This window comes from Macrobrachium rosenbergii, chromosome 55, assembly GCF_040412425.1.
Source record: "Macrobrachium rosenbergii isolate ZJJX-2024 chromosome 55, ASM4041242v1, whole genome shotgun sequence".
In the NCBI taxonomy this organism is placed as follows: domain Eukaryota; kingdom Metazoa; phylum Arthropoda; class Malacostraca; order Decapoda; family Palaemonidae; genus Macrobrachium; species Macrobrachium rosenbergii.
The window spans coordinates 87711628-87733802 of record NC_089795.1 but is presented as its reverse complement, the minus strand read 5'-3'; the positions used below and the strand labels follow the sequence as shown (position 1 = coordinate 87733802).

The 22175-nt window shown below is 34.8% G+C and overlaps 1 protein-coding gene across 2 annotated transcripts; it reads left to right on the top strand.

Annotated features, from left to right (window-relative positions):
• Positions 1 to 2524: 2524 nt before the first annotated feature.
• Positions 2525 to 21850, top strand: LOC136835621 (all-trans-retinol 13,14-reductase-like). Of its 2 annotated transcripts, none has more exons than XM_067099388.1 (14): positions 2525 to 2543; positions 6763 to 6950; positions 8291 to 8421; positions 9361 to 9505; positions 9876 to 10008; positions 10389 to 10551; positions 11452 to 11572; positions 13253 to 13347; positions 13518 to 13623; positions 14837 to 15030; positions 15424 to 15538; positions 16769 to 16929; positions 17544 to 17694; positions 19392 to 21850. In XM_067099388.1, the coding sequence occupies exons 2-14, from the start codon at positions 6773 to 6775 to the stop codon at positions 19553 to 19555; spliced, it is 1857 nt and encodes a 618-aa protein (XP_066955489.1). In that variant the 5' UTR covers positions 2525 to 2543; positions 6763 to 6772; the 3' UTR covers positions 19556 to 21850. The 2 variants fall into 2 exon arrangements, with proteins under 2 accessions (XP_066955489.1, XP_066955488.1); XM_067099387.1 differs by lacking the exon at positions 2525 to 2543 and adding an exon at positions 4683 to 5069.
• The last annotated feature ends 325 nt before the right edge of the window (positions 21851 to 22175 follow it).

The following is a 22175-nucleotide window of genomic DNA, read 5'->3' as shown; positions in this document are numbered from 1 at the left end:
CACGGGATAAGAGCCCCCAAAAGCTATGAAAAGACTGTACAACACTATTCTGACGCCAATTTTCGTTTGTTTATCATCTTTGGTTTATTTATATGCTAATTCACTCATTATATGCATTTTGACCATTAAGACTACGTCCAAAACATGTTCTTAACACTATAATGACAATGCCTTTAACTATTAACACATATAATACGATGGCTGCGGCCAGACTACTGAATGAATCCTTGGTAGTGAATGAATGACTAAAGTAGTTACCAAGTAGCAAATATATTTTCTCTATATTTGCGTACAATCGAAGATACATGGATTTGTTGCAATGATGAGGTGCAATCGAAACTTTAGTGAACTAAATTCCCGTCACCATTTTAGGTTATTGGCTACTTGGTCTAAATGTGCTGCCAGGATGCTAAAAGATGCTGGAAATAGTGTATGTGTGACACTGACCTAAAATGTAACCAAAAGAAGTTATGGTTACTGTTTATGCCTTATATATATATATATATATATATATATATATATATATATATATATATATATATATATATGTGTGTGTGTGTGTGTGTGTGTGTGTGTGTGTGTATATGTATATATATATATATATATATATATATATATATATATATATATATATATATATATATATATATATATATATATATTTATATACTATATACTGTATATGTAAAGGTCCACGTTAAGTGGTGTTCACACGGATCTGAAATTGTAGGCCTATGTTGTTTTTAGCACTTAAAAATCTGAAAAGTATTTAGGTTATAGGAAATAAACCAATGCAGTAACACAGGATATCTTTTTACCAATACCGACCTATCACGAAGTTCCTCTTTTGTTGTTTTGTTTTTACATTATATAAGATCCAGCTCACATTTGCAGTTCAGACTTTACTAATGATTTCTTAAAAGCCACCTTTCTGGTACCATTCGGTCATTTTGAATTTTTTGTTAGATTTCGCTCCAGGACTCAAGGTTGCCTACAGACTTTGCTTATTTCCAGAATTTAGATTCTGTTTTGTAAATTATGAATGGAGACATCGTTCTTATAGCTTTGCTAAAATAACCTAATTATACTTCGACTGTGCTGTTTTTATACTCCTGATGTGCTGATTTTCCTCACATTATTGTCATCAGATTCTCACTCCCTTTATCACTGATATTAAGAAAAATGAATGATATTAAGAAAAAGGAAGCTGCCTTTGATAAATTTATTTATTCACCCATGTCAAATCTAGATGACTATTGTTTTTTTAGAAATGGCAACATTTAACTCAAAATCATACTGACGAGGGACACTGTAGGCATTAGGCTACCCTACTATGGGTCACAAAGGAAAATGTTTTTAACAATTTTACCACTGCCAACAAAGTTGGTAGAGGCTATGCTTTTACCTGCCACTGTGTGAACATTAATTGGAAATCTCAGGAAGAGCTGAACAGAATTTGATGAAATTTAAACAACGTATTCAACAAGTGGCTGTCTGAAGATGAATCATTTTTTCGAAGAAATAGGTTGGCAGTTGAGGATTCTCCCTAAAGTTAATTATCTGGAAAATTATGCTGTGTAATAAGTGCTATTATTATCTATACTATGTCATTTTGCCCGTTCGTTTTCATAGCAATTATGCTTGATGAATTTAGTGTATTATAATAAGAACCCAACTCTTGAAACCAATCATCTTCAACGTTCAGCTCGATAAAACCATCAGTAACTCCAAAACAAACTTCTCATGAATCTTCAGTTTTTATTTTTTTTTTATCAAAGATACAATGCCCTTTAGGCAGGCGGATTAAAAGAAGGTGGTAGTGAAGGACCCTTGTCACTTCTGGTTAAGTAAGTAAGGGAAATTGCGCACTTATAAGCTTAAGTGACAATACTGTTTCCGTTAAAAGTGGCCCAGAGAGTATTTACTCAGCAACAGTGTATTCCATTTGTGGCCCTACCTGAACTTTAGGCAATGTTCATAGAACTTTAGGCCTGAAGACATTCAAAGTGCATTTGTTTTTATGTTGATTACATGAATCACTAGTTATGTAATCCGGTGGTGTAACAACAAGGAATTAAAATAGCTGATAGCGCGGGCAGACATTATCAGTGATGAAGGTCATTATGAGATTTATTGTAGGGCGTCTTTGTTTTCAAAGTTTATCGATGAATTTATCAAACTTTTTTACTATTTAAAGCTTCTTTTCACTCAGCATTTCATTCATGTCTGTTGCCATTAATCAGTATATTACTTTTTTAACAATAAATGTATCCAAAACGTGTTTCTCATAAAAAATAAACTCATGCACAGTTTTGTTATGAACATCTGCTGAACCATAATATTCTGATCACCTGACACCTTGACGCATAGACTTATCCTTGACCTTCATTCGACCCCAGTGACAGATTAATCTTTGTGGATAATTATAGCATAAAGATCAAGAATAAGGAATCACTTGTATCTTATCAGCCTGTTATCACATTAAGACTTGACCATAAACGACTGTCAGTGCTACCTTTACTTTTTGTCGCCTACCCAACTCGGTAAGTCCTGAGGCTCTTTAACTCTGTTTCCCCGCAAAATCCATGGCTACAGTTTAAAGTACATTTTATTACAGTTTACTGTTCTCAATATTATAGCGCTAATTCATGTTGCGCAACGTTAGTTATAATTGTAAAGCCAAGCAAGGATCTGGGCAGAACAAACGCATCATGTAAACAATAATTTCTAGGGATCATCTTAGGGTTGCCACCTTGAGCTCAGAAAAATACAGAACATACAGTAATTGCATAACGAGGAAAAGTTATGGCGGGCGGAGCGAGCCCTTTCAGCTGGGGCATTCTGATCTGCAGCTGACATGAAGACATGTTTCTGTTGAGGACTGGAAGATCACTTCTCAAGTTGTCAGTTATCAGTGAAGTGACAAGTCTATAGAAATTCAAAACTAAATGACATGCTGTGACACAGACAATGAAATAATATATAAAAGTATACCATCAGTTTATTTTATCAGTTCCTCGTTGGACGGGTCGATATCGTTCTCGGTAACTTTGCTGGGCCTGCGTTCGATTCTCCGACCGGCCAATGAAGAAGAAGTTATTTCTGGTGATAGAAATTCATTTCTCGCTATAATGTGGTTCGGTTTTAACCTGTAGGTCCTGTTTAGGTAACCAACTGGTTCTTAGCCACGTAAAATAAGTCTAAATCCAGCCCTAGGAGTTAATCAGCTCAGTGGTCTGGTCAAACTAAGGTATACTTAACTTTATTCCTTCAGAACTATACGAAAATGCAGGATTTATTTCACTGCTAAACTACAGCCATTGAAAAGTAACATCATAGAAATTTTCAGTGAATCAGGAAACAGGCTATCAGGGGTGGGGGCTAAGGGTAATGGTTTTGGGTGGCGAGACTGACCTCTCGTCGCTCACAATGAGTCATATTTGCCATCTTATTTTACATCGAAGGCAACCATCGACAAACACATAATTTTGCAGTCTGGGAAGATTCTGAAAAAATAAGCTCATGTAATTTTAAAATAATAACGTTCAGACATCCAAAACAGAACAAATGGCGTTCTGTATTGGTTCAATAGAGAACGCAACATCTCGCTCTCCAATACAGAACGAATCTGTATTTTCTAGATCATCATCTTCTTCTGTAGATTATGATCTTAACACCAAGCCCGTGTTATGCACTACTGTAGTCTTATTTCTAGACTAGATGATATATTTCTTGTTTTCATTTTCGGTTAATCGATGACAAATTAAGATAGACTTTAACTGTTTACAGTCTTAATGTTACTGAATAGTATTTCGAATTGACATGTACAACTTCTGTGACCTGAAACGAAAGCAATTTACAAATACTCTCTCTTATGCTATTACTAGTAGCTTATAAATGCACTATTACATAAGATGCTGTAATTACGACATAAAATTTCTACTAAATATATAAGTTATCTGTAAATTTTTATAATATTACAAATATTGTAGACACCACTACTGTCTCGCATATTTTTAATCTTAGATGTCAAGCCATGGTTCCTCATGCTGCAGTATTTCCATGCTAACCATTCCTCTAATGTCCCCATTTTCTCATTTTTTGTTTCCTATTACAAGTGCAAGCAGCTTCTATGAATTAGTGCAAAAAGTATTTTTTTTATTATCTCCTTCAAATTATGCAGTTGCTTAAAGTTACCTTTGCTCTTTCTTTCTTATAATATGGAAAAATTATATCATCTGCGGGCAGATGTACCACTGGTAAAAAGGAAACGCTTGGTTACATCCTGACCAGTTACAGTTTTAGTTTTTTTAAAGAAATTTCTGTGTTTTGGTGATTTCAAACACATTATCCACATACATCAAGGTTTCTGTTCTAGTATTTCTGATCTTTCCTGACTAATGTATTCACTTTGTATGTTACAGATTAACATAACTTTCTTATGAATATTAAACCCCTTGTAACATTTCCCTCAGTAATTATTCCTTATGTAAAACAGTTTTTAGAATCCCTTATCTTTCCGGCTTAATGTATTCACTTTGCATGTTATAGATTAACATAATTTCGGCCAAAATATTGTGCCCTATGTAACAGTTCCCTCAATCAACACCCATTTTGTAAAACAGTATCTAGAATTCTGGGGACCTCATTAAAATGAAAGAAGAAGACGCTCTTATGTAACTGTTCGAGTAAGAGCCGAGCCATAGGCAATACATACTTTCTTATCGTTCCTGCTTATTTCATTCACTTTACCTATTACAAGTGAACATTGTAGTGAAACAGATATCAAACCATATCTAACAATTCCCTCAATCATTACTCCCTTTGTAAAACAGTATCTAGGCTTCTGGGTGCCTCATTAAAAGAAGAAGATTGTTATGTAACTGTATGCGTAAGAGCCGGGCCAGAGGCAACACCAACTCGTAAGAATTGCCATAACCGAAGTAACATCTTAGCAACAGGTTCCACACGTATTACGTATTCTCTCGGCTTGTAATTATACAAATGGAAGTTGTCAGGGCCTAGAGCGCAACGTCATTGCCTGGTCCAGATATAAAACGCATTCTGCCGTAAGTCAAATTAAGGCTTTGGAACTTAGAATGAGAAATTATAAGTAAACTTTGATTTTAGGTCTCGGCTGCTTAGGGTCAACAAACCATCCTGATTTGCATGTGTCCTAGCTTTATTTGATCTTAGTTTGGCTTATTGACATCTTAATGGTGTATGACAGTGCTTTACAAATATATGACGGTTTGTATAAGCCACTAATTACCTAAAGTTAGGGATGTGTCCGGTTAATTGGACGTATTTTCGCCCCAACCTCAACAGCCGAAAACTGACGACATAATTTGCCTTTTTTTTCATTAATAATTTCCTCTAATGAACACAAGGGAATAAAGGTTATCCCCAATTTATTTATTAAATTGCTTCTTAAGTGGTAGGCCCTAACCGTTAGCTTACCTTAACCTTACTCCGTACTTTGGCTATTTATTGCTTCCTGGTAACCTTTAGCTTGGTTTAGCTTACAGCGATTTTCGCTCTCCTTTTCGGCAGTTCGCTTTTCTATCTCTTTATCATTTTCATCATATTTGCAAACATGTAGCCTATCATCTTCTACGGCCTTCCTCTCTTCACTCCTTTGTCGTGTCCTCCATTTTTAGGATTAGCAATAAGAGACCCTGTGTGAATCTTTGGTGGATAGCAAAATTTATCAGAAATTCTTCAGCAACTCCTGCCACTGTTTTTGCCGTAATTCTTGTATTATGTAGTAATATCACTGGCTCAATTAATCTTTGTGGCGTATCCTTATATTCCCCCTCCTTTTGTAATGCCCGTGTAGGCTAATCACTTATCGTGTTACCTCGTCACATGCCTTTTCAAGATCCACAAAGATTTTGGACAGCCACTTTCTTTACATGGTACTTTTCTCATATATTGGTTGCAGGGGGGTACATAGTAATGATTTCACCTGATGCATTTCCTTGGACATCATCTATCTTTACAGTAGAGCTGGATGGTACTCTAACTACGATTAAAAAATTTATCTCTAATGGTGGAAGGTAATTTTACCAAGCTAGTGATGTAAAGAGTACTTTACAGGCTTTAAAAAATCATAATCCAACAAATCCATTAGCTTTGAACATTTGAGAGAGACTTTGTAGCCCATTATCAAACACAGAGGCATGAAAGTTCATGCAGGTGTTCCTGGGTATGAACAGACAGGCAGAGTAGCAAAAGAAGCTGATGCCCAGCTGCCCACTTTTGTGTGGGCCCTAATGTCTCCCTGCAAAGTATCAAGGAATTCCTAAGATTACAGAAAAATGAACGAGATTTATATTTGTAAATTGAATTACCAATTTTGACCTTCTTGTAAGTGTGTTAGCTGTCATTTACTTTGTTCCCCTCAAAGTAGAATGTCACCAAACTTTGTTTCCCTCTCCTATTTCTCAAGTATTATCTGAAGGCCCAATTACTAGGTTCCTGTTAACACCTTGAAAGGGTAAATGTGTTTATAATGCAAAATCTTTATTACAAAAATGCTGCTCTTTAGTGCCAGGGATAACAAGAATTTCACTTCTTTTGTATTCAGATGCAATTATTAAACTTGATTATGTTGAGCAAATAGATAACAAGAATTTCACCTCTTTTGTACTCATATGCAATTATTAAACATGATGATTATGTTGAGCAAATACTATGTATTCTGACTTAAGAGTGACTGACAACCTTTTTAGGGTCCCTTGGTATTTGTTTACTTTTCAGGAATTGAATAATGGCTATTGGAGTCCTACCGCTGCTGATAGCTGCAGCTGCAGCTTTTGTGGTGGTTAAACTTTTGATGTTTGTTTTCTCAAAACCGTCTTCAGCCAACCCATTTGAAAAACGATGCACTGCAGAAATAAGGCCCAAAGTTATTGATCAGAAACAGAGAGATCAAGTTCTTAAGCAAGGTGGGTTGATTAGATTTTTTTTTTTTTTTTTGTCTAGTCTATTTGAGGGCTTTTGAAACTGTTCCTGTATAGATGACTGGCTTGGAATCTACACTTTAGCAAGATAATGATTTTAATTTCACAAGAAGAAAGTAAAGTATATCTGTAAAAGGAATACTGTGCTTGGGAAATAAAGTCCATAACTTACTTTGCTAGACTAGACATGAAATTGCACACATTTTGATATATATAACTTTATGTAACGCCTAATATAAAACGGCCCGAAAATTACGACAGTGTGACTCAAGTCTGTAAAAGGAATACTGTGCTTGGGAAATAAAGTCCATAACTTACTTTGCTAGACTAGTTGTTGCAGGAAGTATAGATTATTCAATATTAGAAATATTATTACCCTCTATGTAATAAACAGATGTATTGTAAAACAGCATTTTGCTTCTTGTGTGTAACATCTGACTACTGCATTTATATTTTTTGAACTAGTGAGATATGATAATACATTTAATTTATTGCAAAAAAGCAGATTGTTGAAACTTTGATTTCCATTGGGTTACTCTGTCATTTGGAAACTAAAGACTTAAATAAATTGTCATCACAGTAGTATGTTAATATCATTTGATATGTAATCTTGGATGAAAGCAAAGTGGCAGGTTGATTTTTAAATGAGGTAAATGAGAATACAGTACTGTATTCTTTATGGTGTATGAGATTAAGTAAAAAGAAATTGGTTTTGTTAATAAAGCAAGTGGTATCATGACTAGGTGAACTGAAAAAATGATAAATGTGAAAAGAGGAAAACCTAAATTAAAGGAGAATATATGCACTAGATGCCAAAGAAAAACCTTTCCTTACTCTTTTTAAATGCAGTTGATACACCCATAATAGGCTAAGCAATGTTTGAATGTGTGTACAATGGAGAATAATATATGTCCAAGAAATGCTTTAGACCTTTACTTCATTTGTTAAGACTTTTTTTAGTGGTGGTCTCATTATTTCATTCATAATTTGTTTTCTTGTAATTTATTATGCAGTTTTTGTAAATCAAAATGGGTTTTTGTGTGTTTGGGTGTGTTTCTGTTAACTTACTTTGTTATAAACATTTTAAAATTGGATAACTGTTTTTGTGTTACGTCACTGATGAGATTTATGTATGAGACCTTTAGATATTTAGTAAGTTGACAGTTACTGTAGCCTTTTAATACCTTTGAGCTGCGTATCTTTATGGTCCCAGGTCATCATGGCATTACGTTCTTAAGACCTTTGAATTACTTCTTTTTATCTAGGAAATTACCTCCAGTAAATATTTAACTTGCAATGTAATGCTCTCTTTTTCAATATTTCAGGGTTCAACAGAGACAAAGTCCCAGAGGGATTAGATGCAATCGTGATAGGCAGCGGGATTGGAGGTCTCGCGACAGCTGCTTTATTATCCAAAGCTGGGAAGAGAGTGCTGGTTTTGGAACAGCATGATCAGGTGAGGATTAGCCCATATTTTCCTCCCAAGAAGTAGAATGACCAGGAAGGATTGGTTCCGGGAATGGTTTTTGTGGAAAGTGCTACGTGACTACAATGTATTATTGCCAGATATTACTTTGTTGTAATGGAATGTACTTCATTTGTATGTTTTCATGATAATTGAATGTATCCATAATACTATCATGTATTTGTAAAGAGATGATGGATTAAGAAAAAGTTCTTTTCCTTTTATGCATTTTCTTATAAAAACAGTAATAGCTATTTCGGTCCATGAGCACTTTATAGATTTTATTTCTGATTTAGAGGTTTAGCTGTTTAATAATTTGGAAATTTCAAATCTTCTTTTCCTTTTATGCATTTTCTTATAAAAACAGTAATAGCTATTTCGGTCCATGAACACTTTATAGATTTTATTTCTGATTTAGAGGTTTAGCTGTTTAATAATTTGGAAATTTCAGATCTTCTTTTCCTTTTATGCATTTTCTTATAAAAACAGTAATAGCTATTTCGGTCCATGAACACTTTATAGATTTGATTTCTGATTTAGAGATTTAGCTGTTTAATAATTTGGAAATTTTAAAGTTTGTCTTGTAAACCCTTCCTTTTTTCCTTTATATACATATTTCTTTCTCTTTTCCATACTTTATTTATAGCGCAGCATCTGCAGTACATTTTGTAATGTAGAAGGTGAAGTGCAAAAAAGTATTACCCTTCAGATGATCCAGCAATCATCAATTAATTGCAGTGTTTTTGCTCATCAGTTGTAGCTTTTCTTTCTCTTCTCTCACAAGGGAAGATAATTTTGTCTGAAGAGTTGCTGCAATTATTAAGTAATTGTGTTCTGTTTTGGTAGCATCAATTACATCATTGATGATTTCACCCTCTCTCTAATGTTCGTTGAGCTTTAAAATCTTTAAACTCTTTTATTTCTTCTCAGGCTGGAGGTTGCTGTCATACTTTCATTGATAAAGGGTATGAGTTTGATGTTGGAATTCATTACATTGGTGAAATGCATTACCAGTCCGTGACTAAAACATTTGTGGATCACATCACTAATAGGCAGCTGGAATGGACACCTCTTGGTAAGATGCTAGAGAATGCAGCTGCTTTTTTCAGTTTTACATGCTGATTCTTGTATTTTTTCATCTGCTTAGTCCCACGACTTTCCTTGGTTCAGAAAACAGGTGCATTGTCCCGTAAGGGAATCATCCCTTCACTCACTGCAAATTCAGCTGTACCTTGTTATCAAGCTCTTTGCGTGAAGGAAACCCCCATTACATAAAGTCATGGTTGTATATTTATGAAAATGCAATTTACTCTAAGAAAAATTGCAGATTTTTTGTTAATTCATCTGTTTATTGTGAAAACATTATCTTGAGTATATTGCTACATCATCTGCTAGGTTAGAAATAAATAAGTATATACTGTGCTATGAAAATTGATGTTTTTCAGAGGATGACTTTGATGAAATAGTTTTTGCTGAAAAGGATAAGGAACTTCGTAGATATCCTGTCTACTCGGGGAAAGAAAATTGGTCAGCAAGCCTCAAAAAGCATTTCCCAGATGAAGCAGATAATATTGACAAGTAGGCCTTATTATTTGTTTTGTATATTTACAATTTATAGAAAATGCACTTTTAAAATTTTTATTTTAAGAACTTATTTCTGCACCAACAAGTTTTATCTTCCTCAAATATAAAATATAAATTTGTGGTCTTTGAATTACTCCCCCACTAATTCATGTATATGTCAAGGCCATTTTTCAAGATTAAGGGGGAATTAGAGCATTACCGTGTTCTGTAATGTATACATTATTTAGAATGCGTTAATTGTCCTTTTTAGTGCATGCCATTTTTTTTTTAGCCTTGGAAGATTTTAGACCTGTTAGTAGTGCCATAGCACATGTTGATTACTTGCATTTTGCATATGCTCCTAATTAGTATTCTAAATGTCATTTCTCCCAAAGATTCTTCAGCATAATGGATGACGTACGACGCAACAGCCGTACTGCAATGTTGGTAAAGTTCATTCCTCTGTGGTGTGTGAAGATCTTGCAAACAACTGGACTTATTAACTTGATCACAAATTTCTACAAATGGAATGCATTGACAGTCAAAGATGTATTGTCGGTAAGTATAGTAACAGTAGCAAATGAAGATGTTCTGTATGTTTCTTTTGTTTATACCTTATTTTATATAAATATTAAGTAATTAACATGGGCAGTGTCAGGTTGCACATGACCCTGTCATGGGAACTCAATGTCATATAAAAAGCTTTTTGAAAACAGAAAGAAAACATAATAGCCGCCCATTCCAAGGAAAGGAGTCACATAGATGGAAAAGGTCAATCGGTTGTTTGTTAACAAAACTGTTGCCAGGATATGAAAGTTTGAGACTGAGAAAAAAGCTGTACATGTATGCAACAAAGCTATTTTCTGTTTCAAACTTGTGAAGGGATTAGGTAGCACTGATGTGATGGAGATGCAATATGAAGGGTGTTGGATATGTACTTTGTAGAAGATATGTGTTAAGGGCAATAAGTTTTATGACAAAAGTAAAGCTTGTGTTAGGGTGCATAGACAAGAGAGGGACTGACTTGGTGTGAAACTAGGTCTAAAGCAAGGATGTCTTGTGATGCCATGTACATTTAATGTTTTTATGGAGTTAGTAATGAGAGAAGTGAGAGAAAGGCAGGTGATGTAGGTGCAGAAGTGATGATAAGAAAAGTGATCAAGAATGGCATATGGAATAGCTGAAGTTCGCTGGTGATATAAAGTTGATTGGCGATAGTAAAGAGAAGCTACAGAGATTTGTAAGAGTCTGAAGTGCCATAAAGCATTTTCAAGAAGAAAAATTTGAAAGTAAATGATAAAAGTAAAGTAACACATGTAAGGGTAAATCGAATCCAGGAAGATAGAAGAATGAATATGAGTTTAGGTGGTGGAGGGCCAACTATACTGTATTTTATTCACTGTGTGATAAAAATAGTTTTGAATTTATATAACTCATGTTTCTCTATATTTGTAACAGGCTATAATAGGGAATCAGGAGCTGAGAGACATTCTATGTTATAATTTTGGAGATTTTGGCACTCCCCCAAGCAAATCCGGTCTTCCCATGCAAACGCTACTTCATTCACATTTTGCTGCAGGTAAGTTTTACCTATTCACACTAATTAGTATTTCGTTAAATAATGTTGGCCTCGTGATAATATTTCAGCAGTGAATGAAATTCTAATTTGCTTAGATGCATGTGAATAATGATGATTTCCTTTTGTGACCAAATTGTTTTCATAACATTTAGTGATACAGTCAGCCCTTGACTTACACAGGATTTAATCATTAGAGTTTGATACATTGGGGGTGAAAAATAAGGGGAAAATAGATTCAAGGATATTCCAGATTAAAAACTTGAATTTACTGTAATGTATTCTGAACACTTAACAGAATCCACACGAAGTAGGTGATATGAAAGCATCATCGTCCTCATTCTCAGAATGTTGTCAAGCTGAGAACTAGGGTGTTAGTGAGTGTTAACACTGAGAGAGTGACAGAGAGAAAGATAGAGTGAATTTATATCTTCCCTCTGCAGTACGGGCATTCCCTGGTTTACGGCAGTTTATCCGTTCCCGGCGGCACACTGTAACCTGAAAAACGGCGTAAACCAGATTATAATAATATAATGAGAATGAATAAATGGCACTTACAGCGGTATAAAACCGGGTACAGAACTATGAACCCGCTGTAAAGTTGGACTGCTGCAACCCAAGACCACTGTAACCCGGGGACTGCCTGTATATTGATCAGTACAGTATTCTGTACTGAATTCTATATTTACAGTTCCTCTTCCAAGTGAGCAAACAAAAGGCGTCTGTAAATTTTGAATGAAAAAAATATGTCGCTGTTACTTGAGAGCATTTGTGTATATAAGTTTCGATTGAGATGATTGCATTAGTACTTGATATCTTTCATCTTGTCATCGCTGTATTCTTGTAAAAAGTTCCCCACTTTTTACAGGGTTAGGATCTGACAAACTTGTTGTAAGTCAGATTTAGTGTAGGGTAATTGGATAGTTAATGGACTGTGTTGTAGTAACCTGTTGTATGCAGTAGAATAGTTTACTGCAATCAGACTCCAACTCTAAATAGAAAATTTATTGTTTTGATAAATGGCAGTAGAAATAAGGGGTTGAGCATTATAAACATGGAAACCTAACAGCTAAGGTTGAATGGTCGCTGTTGTAAGTAGCTGTTAAACTATAAGTAAAAGTAACAGGTCTGTAATATGTATGAACACAAAAAAGTTAGCAATTTTTTTATGTTTCACCATAAAACCTTATACTGTTTAGTAACTTTTTTTAATCTAGTTATGTGAGACCAGCGAGATCTACTTCTAGTTGAAATTAGATTCGTTTGACAGTTAGATAGGAAACAAAATAGAATGAATGAAAAGTAACAGGCAGAAAGATGGAGTTGAGGTCAGATGTAAAGCTTTATTACTGCCTGCAAGATGCTGCATAAGGAACACTGTAGGTATTACCCCTTTATACAGTAGGCCTTACCAACATAACTGCTATATTAATTGGTATTCTGTGGTGACCCACTTGTGACCCAAGGAGTAAGTAATTTTAGCTGGTGAGATATGGATTCTTTCCAGTTGGGAGTTATCACATCTCTCAATGACCACCTCACTCATTTTAACCAGTGATGTGCTGTAGTACATTGTGACGAAGTGGATGGTAAGGTTTTAAAATGTTATGTTCATTTCTGCAAAAGTGGTTTAATTTTGTCTTATGTTTAAGGAATGTCTTTCTTTTTTTATCTTTAACATAGGTGCTAGTTATCCAGTTGGGGGAGCATCAGAGATTGCATTTCATATAATTCCAATTATTGAAGAATCTGGAGGCAAAGTTTTAGTCAGAGCTGAGGTATGTTTTCTATAATTATCACGATTCATTTTTTAAGAAAACATTTCTCGTATTATATTTATGGTTTAATCTTGAAACACAGAGTTGCAACATCTCTGGAAAACATTGGAAGATAGTGTGAGCACCATTTCTTGAATAATTTCATCATAGATTTCATTTTTATTTCTCAGGTCGAGCACATTTTATTGGACTCTGAGGGTAAAGCGTGTGGAGTACAAGTGAAAAAAGGAAGTTCATCTGTGGATGTCAATGCACCTTTGGTCATCTCAGATGCAGGTAGTACAGTATTAAAATATCTGTATAATGGGTAATGCCCACATCTGCATTTTTTAACATCCCCTAGACTCAGCCCTTATTTAACAGACAGAGAAGAATGTTAGTCTCATGGTACATGTACCTTTTTGACCCATCAATCACCCTCCTCACTTTTGATGAGTTTGTAGCACTGTTAATAGCTCTGCCCAAAATTCTGCAGCTTGTTTCGTCATTGTAGGATTGCCCTTTTTTTCCATTTTTTAACGATTACCTCATTATACATAAGGTGATTAATTATTTTTCAAACCCTTTCACTTCTCTTTTCTTGATAAGTGATGCAAGTGTGGTTTCTACTTGCTTTGCCATCTACCTGCCCCCCTGTTGATATTCCAGTTGCTGACAAGGCTGATACCAATCCATTTTGTTTATTCATTAGTCTGATAGACAGCATTTAAGGCTGTTGATAGACAGCATTTAAGGCTGTTGATCGACATAACCAAACCCACCATGCAGTAATTGTGCCTCCATCATTAACACCTTCTCCATCTTTGTCGACAGCATCAGTAGTAACCACACCTGCTGCCCAGGCTTGAGGGTATTCCATGCCAAGGACCCACCTTATTAGTGTTCACCTTCTGAAAACCCAACAACAGTCACAATTCAGGCAGAAATCCACAGCAATATATACGATTGATGGTGTTGTACTTAGTAGTGAACTAATGTTTATGACACAAAAGACAAGATTTTAGTAATATACATCAGCTTGTGCTCTTACGGAAGTCAAGAAGGCCAGAATAGATCTCTGTATGCGAGTAAAAAAACAGATGAAATTAGTTATGGAAAATAAGAAAATAAACAATGTAAATACATGTAGAAAAGAAAAGTTAAGGATTGGTTGATTGTATAGGGTTAAGCTGTTCATGCACTTATAATATTATGGATTCTTATTGAACAAGTCTGGAGGGCTGAGAAATAAAAGAATGAAATCTGAAGGGCTTATTTTAACTTTTACGACTGCTGTCTGTTGATGACCCCAAACCAAAATGAGCATTTGCTTGCATGAACTAGATCTAATTGCTTTCTCTCTAAATACTGTATAGCATTTAAATTTGAATTGTTACAGTACTGTGAAATTTTGGCAGAAATTTGTTATGCCTACAATTTTCAGTAGGTTATCCAGTATTTATTTGGTAAGTGTCATTGAAAGGTCTGACATCTTTTATATTTTCACCAGGTGTTTACAACACTTACAAGAAGTTGTTGCCCTTGGAAGTAGCATCAGCATCAAACCTGTGGCCTGTGTTTAAGAGTTGTGAGTCTGGACCTGGTTGCATGTCAGTCTTTGTGGGCCTTGATTGTTCTGCTGAAGACCTTGACATATATCACAGGAAGAATGTTTGGGCCTTTTCAGACAATGACGTTGATAAGGTAAAAAAAACTTATGTTTTTTTTTTTAAAGTTGATACTATTGACTCTATCAATAACTTTTCCCAGAAATTCTTATTTTTTGTGAGAAAATTCAAAATATTGTTCAGTTTTTCATTCCTTACTCATCAGTATAAAGCTGAAGCTACTTTTAATTCTTTGTATGCTCCTTTTTGCCTCCTATCATTCAGCTGCACAGCTGAAAATTCTCCCCCTCCCAACTTCCACCTCTGAGCCCTGTGAAAGTCCAGAAATGTGCCTCAGTAATATTTATATGCTACTTTACAATAATAACAGTAATTATCCAGTGTTTGAAAACATGTTATCCCCATAGGATGTTCTGAGATTTCCTTTCACAACTGTTTTCTTGACAGGTTTTTATTTTTTCCCTTACAGTTGGCTCTCGATTATCTTAGCATGACCCGTGAGGAAGCAGAAAATGTTGATGTACCATTAATCTTCATATCCTTTCCCTCGACGAAAGACCCCGAATGGAACAAGAAATATCCAGGTACTGTACTGTATTTCTCAAGTATTGCATTTTCAGGATTCCTACTGTGCATTAGGTAGTGCCATTTATCTTTTGTTTATAGAATAGAGTTTTGTCACTGTTTAGTTTAAATCAGCGACTTCCACCTCAGAAAAGTCTCATCACAAGAAGCTGCAGTGCTGACCTTAGATTTATTCATTCATTGGTTCATGTTTCCCTGCAGTAAGATAGTATATGGTTAGAAGTCTCTTCCATTACCTGTTATTTTAAAATGTGCCTATACCTACAGTACATGCATGTGCTTGTTTCATCATTGGATATCCATCTGTAGCATCATTGTGAGAGTGATTGTAGTAATCTTTGTTGTAAGCTGCTTTGCTGTGCCTGTTAAACTTTTATAAGCAATAGTAATAGTAATAATTATAATAAAACTATTTACTATGATGAAATGTTTATAAGTGAACATGAAATTGACAGCAATTTTATTACATATTGTTAGTTTTGTATGAGTATCACTGAAATCAAGCCATCAGCCATTTTTTGTTTTATATTGATGATTTACAAGTAAATTGTAGATCATCTCCACCATTTATTAGTAATAATTTAGTGTGTGAAACTGGCATAGATTGCTTGACCATCTTTCCCTTTTAGTCTTGTTTAGGATTATCCAGTCACCACTATTCAAAGTACATTCAATTTAAGTTTCTTCATTTGTTTTCTCCACTGTAGGGCTTTATCTTCCCTAATTCATACAACGGTTAGACAAGTTTTCCCAGACCCTTTTTGCATTTGAAGTGTGACGCCCTTTTTAAATTTTATAATTTGTCAGTGATCTGAGGCTATCGGATCTTCTGAACCCATTCCTGTTACAGGAAAGTTTAATCAAGGAACTCTTGGAGAACTTGATGTTAAGATCCCGGGGCTTACATCTTCACCCTAAATAGTCAAGGTTCTAGTTGGTCATCACAGCTGGGGGATCCTGGCAGCAGAGGATGCCAGATATGACAGGCAGATTATAGTTGTAAAGGGAAGAATTTGCCAAGACTCAGGCCTAAGTTTACCATGCAATTTTTCATTGGTGTGGTTTATATCTTCTTCATTGATTTTACATAAGGATTCTGTTTAAATCTATAATAGATTTTTTTTGTAATACTAACAGTTATCATTACAGTATTATTATTATTATTGCTATTTCTTCAAAGTTTTGCCAGTGGTATTGTTCTAAATCCAGTTATTTGTTTCCAATTGCAGGCAAAACAACCATGGCTTTAGTAACATTTATTCCATATGAATGGTTCTCAGACTGGGAGAATGAACGTGTCATGAAGAGAGGGGATGAGTACGAAAGCATTAAGAAAGTTTTTGGTTATAAAGCGATAGACCAGGCATGCAGACTGTTCCCCTCTATTAAGGTAAGTTTAATCAAATTTTTTTCTCGTAATTCGAATTTTGAAAGAGTGAGTATTGCTTTTAATGGTGACAGTGCAGTGTTAATTGTGTGCAGGTTTGAGTATCCTTTAAAGCAATACCTCATCTATTACTGGCATATTGGAAAAATGTGAAAATCTCCAGGTTGTCCCAGGAATGCATTGAGACTTTCATCTTCCATGCAGCTGGATCGAGTAGAACTTAGAAATAAATTAGTAGCACACTCTTGAGTTTGGTTATGAAATTGGTACAACGAAGTAAAGAAAGTCGGACTTGGAGAAGATTGACAAGAAATAGCAACAGTTTACAACTTTAGCACAAAAGACAGAGTGAACCAGTTTAGCAGTTTTGGGAACCCATTGATCTAGCTCACTTACTTGCCTACCACAGTTTTTTGTCCTTTGGAGAATTGTTTGAGAACACAGTGGCCTACTTGATGGGCATAACTTTATAAGTAATGGGTTTGTTATAAAACTTACTTTTCTCTCCCCATGAAGACCCATAGAGTACTTTGTTCTTATGTAAGTTTGTGTAAGCTTTGTACCATAATAGTTGATTTTTTCATAGTTGTAACTAATAATGGATTGTTTTTTTACAGGATCATATTGATTATGTATCAATTGGAACACCTGTGACAAACAAACATTACATTGCTGCACCAAAAGGGGAAATTTATGGACTAGACCACACTTCTGCAAGGTTCTCATTGTGGAATAATGCTCTGTTGAGGCCTAAGACCGATATACCAGGTGAGTCGTTTTACATCATTTTCAAATATTAAACTTCTCACACAATCTTGTATTTTGTGTGGCCATGAATTTTCAGTGCAGCTCAAAGGACTTTTCTCAGTTGATCACTTAACTTCAGTACACTACTTAAAGCATCTGCTAATCACTTCAACAATTAACAGTGGTGGAATACTCACCTATACATGGTTGGCCAAACCACACCAAAAAAAAATCAATAAAAAATCTCATATTACCTTCTGCTTGTTCATTTACATAAATTTGCACCCAGCATATGCATGTCTGTCAGTTCCAAGACATACACACATTGTAAGGTACAATTTTTAAAGAAAACTTTACAGTTAGGTACACTGGTGAAGAAGGAAATTCAGTACACTGGCAAGTATTTATTAGCAGGACTAATGTTTTCTGTGACAGAAAAAAATGCACTGTTCAATTAGCTTAGGCCATAATTAACTTGTACACAACCAGTTCATCTAAAAGACTAAGTTTATGTGCATGGAATAATTACAGGAGACTAAGGGGGGTTTATTTGCTTCACCAGGCAGGCCTTGACTCCTGGAGGAGGTTTGATTAATGTTATGCCTGTCTGAACATTTTATGCCTATTTCTGAGCCATGGTTTGACTCTTTGATGTCCTCGAAATCAGTCCCTTATCTGTTGGTTAATTATTAAGTTTCAGAAGATTCAAGCACTTACATCATGAGTCAGATGTTGATTTTTAATTTATATTTCTTTCTGGTTCTTGGAGATCCTGACATTTTCGAAATGTAACCTCCTTCTCTGATATTAGTGGATAAGCAAGTAACCCAATTTTCTCAAGACCTGCCACTCTCTCTCTCCCATCATCTGTTTTGTACAGCAATTGTAAAATAAACTTCAGGATTTTTGTAATTTACAAAGGTATTTTCAGCTTTCAACTCTTAGCAAAATCAGATGTTTTCGGGAATCAACAAAGAATTCACGTGGATAGAAATTTTTAAAATTAGTTAGCGTTAATCTCAGTTTAACAGTAAAGCAAAGGCAAATCACTACATCCAAATTATTGTTCAGTCAACCAACATTGAACTTGAAATACTGGAGCAAGGAAATAACAAAATCCAGCGTTGTCATTCTTTCTCGTCTGAGCTTAATACCTAGTCAGGATTGCGGTTTTCAGTGAAGCTTTTCTGGTGTTTCTTTCTTGTGTCTTTATGTCTATGTCTTCGTCTCTCATATTTATTGAATGCTCATTTCATAATTATTTTTGGCAGATGTTTTACAAACAGACACACTTCCAGACCTCTTGCTTAAAATTCATAAAAGATCAATGTGAACAATGCACTGTGGAAAATTAAAGGCTAAATTTCTGGAACAAATAACACTTAAATGTTGCCAGGACATTCACAGTTTAGGTGTTATTAATGTCATTTGTATTAGGAAGTTTTAACTGGACCAGTGAGAAATTTTGCCAGTTTTATGTGAGTAGTGAATATAAGAAAGGTAATACATGTAGTGCAAGCAGCTCCTATTTATGCATAATTTTTTCAGTTATTGCCTTTCATCAAGAATGTAAACGTTTTTAGGTCAGGCACTATTTACGGTATAACGTATTAAGTTTCATAAACACCAAAATAAAACAAAAACAGCTATCCAGTAAATATAATTCATATTTTGCATTTGTCTTTTTCATCTGCTAATACATGGCAAAATATTTTCAGGACTTTTCCTGACTGGACAGGATATATGTTCATGTGGATTTTCTGGAGCTCTGTGGGGAGGTTTTCTGTGTGCTGGAGCCGTCTTACAGCGGAATATTATGAATGATCTGACTGTACTCCATAGGCGTGTCAAGTTGGAGGCAGGTCTACAGAAAAAGTGTTAGAATTTATGTTGAAGTGTCTTCTCTCCCAAAAGAACTTATCACAATTCTCTTGTCCCAATAGGTGGCATTACACGTGAATTTTTTTACCAGCAGGAGCGGTGCTTTGCTCAGCAGAACAATATAACATTTCACTATCATGTTTCAAAAACTGAGAAAGAGCAAAGGCCTCACATTCACTGAACAGCATTGAATATCTCCCTAAGTTACACTTGTTGTCTTCATAGAAGGAAAAGTAAATGCAGGTGGATCAACAAAGCTTAGCTTGGACTGAAATTGTAATTTTTAATTACAAAAAAAATTAATAATACTGTATAATCATTCATATTAACAATTCATTACAAAGTATTTAGGAGCTTGAGTGAATTTTATCGTGGCTGGTGGGCTGCTGCTCCTCAAGATTTTTGAAGGGAAAATCAGTTGATTTTGATGTGCTTCTGCGCAGACACTGCAGGTGAGTCAATTCTTCTGGAAAAATTGTAGTGTAATGCCATCTTTATTAGGGCATTCCTCTGTTAGGTATTGGTTTCTGTTTTACGAATTTTAGAAAATATATGAATGCATTAGGAACCCACACACAGTGGTGGCTATCAGATGGTGTGCTAAAGTTTAGTAGTACCATATATTTTGACTTAGAGATTATAGCAAATCATGTCAAGGTGATTATTTGGGTTGCTAATAGTTTTTAATTAATATAATTTTTTTACTAAATGATGTAAGGGATTGTGAGGTTTTATTAAAAGAATCAGTTATTGTTGTCGTTATATTATTAGCTATATAGTCAATTTGATGACCAGGAGCCCAAATAGTACCAGTGTTTAATTTTAAGGAAATCTTTTATAATATATGCCTGAAGATAAATTATTTTTTCATCCTTTACTGGCTGGAGATAGAGGGCTTTAGAGATGTGATAGGGATCAGTGGTTCATATTACTGTTGTAGTAAAGATGAAGGAATCAGATATAAGCCACATGGACCCTTTTGATGTGAGTTGGATTGGATACCACATTAATCAGTAAATCTTTCAAATAACTGACATATCCTGGCATTGTAAATGTGTAAAGCTATATGTCAGGAGTATTCTGGACCCTTATCATCTACATAAAATTTATTCAGTGTACATCTTACCAATCGTAATGAGCCTCTGTCTATGGTGGACATAGATGATGAAGTCTTATATGAGTTTTTATGCATTTACTTCACTGTACAAGGCTTATGTTGTTATTTCATGTTTATTAAGGTAATTATGAATTTGGCTTCTGTTTACCCATTGTATAGAATTATGAATTATTCAAAAAATATTGGTGGCTTTCATTAACAGTAAGTTAGAAGATACTTTTGCATTTATTTAATGTTTAATATAGAATTAAAACAAATGTACTCAATTTGTTCAGTATGCATTTTTATTCAACTTCAGTAAGGCAGGAGCTATTTAATCAGCTCACTTCTTTCATAGTTCATATGCTATGCAAGGGCTTTTTAGCAAACTCAAAGCATAAAGCAGCTAAAATTTGTAATAATTCTGTATTAAAAAAGTTGAAATGAAAGCTTTTGGTGCTACTAAGTTCATTTATGCCAGTGGTGTTTTAGTAAGAAAGCTCTTCTAAATTAATTATTTATATAGCTCTTTTATAGAATTTAGTATTTGTGGTTTTAGCTAGAGGTTTCATGATGGTAAACGCACAAATTCATGTGTCAGTAACTGATGCATAATCACAAAGTTTTTGGTTGATACTTTTGTTACGTTTGATGTTCTTAACTTTTACTGTACAGTAATTGTATGCTTGGCTGTGCTTTGCTGATGTGCTATATGCATTATTTTTATATATAGGATCTAAGACTATAAATCTGTCAACCATACGCCAATAATATAGACAGTTCACATTACTGTATCTCTACAGGCTTAGGTGCATTTTAATTATTTTCCCTTTGTTATTGTTGAGAGATTAACCTGATCTTATGCCTTTTAAAGGCTATTGCTTGTACAAACAGAATTAATTTATTTTTTTGACTGAGATAAACATCCGAGTCAAAAGTTAAATAATGCAGTGTGGTTGCTGATGCTATTTGTCAGTCTTTCTGAGTTACCCGTGTATAGAAGATGAGTAGTAGCAGTTTTATTATCACTATATCTGACACCTGGTTGAATAGTAACATCAGATATGATTCTTACACAGGATATATTAATCCTTTGATCATCCGGATTAATAGAGCCAAGTCCCCATTGGGTAATGGCAAAATCCAGATAAGGGTGAGTGAAAAACTCTACTGGTGTTCAAGGGCAACTGTGTACCCTTCCTCACCTACCATTGTCAATACCACATAATCATAAGCACTCAGTATGCTTATGAACAACAACCATCACACTTTTAATTGAAGACTTTATGCAAAAGGGGATTATCTACCTTTTCCCCCATATTTGTAACAAAATGTACTTCATAAATACACTTTGAAAAAATGCAACGCCTTTTTTCCTCTCTCTTGTAAATGGCACAATTTGGTTGGTTGGTAGCCTACCTGTGTTTACCCACAGCTTACCATGGTTTTATCACCATTAATGCATTTTTATACAGCAACTTTCTTATTGTTACCTTATTGTATTACCATACACAAGATACAAAAT

Bases quoted from the DNA above. Each gene is read 5' to 3' on its own strand.
- LOC136835621 (XM_067099388.1), top strand. From the start codon at position 6,773: ATGGCTATTGGAGTCCTACCGCTGCTGATAGCTGCAGCTGCAGCTTTT. The intron at 11,573-13,252 runs GTAAGTTTTACC...TCTTTAACATAG, and splicing joins TCATTCACATTTTGCTGCAG to GTGCTAGTTATCCAGTTGGG. The intron at 16,930-17,543 runs GTAAGTTTAATC...GTTTTTTTACAG, and splicing joins GACTGTTCCCCTCTATTAAG to GATCATATTGATTATGTATC.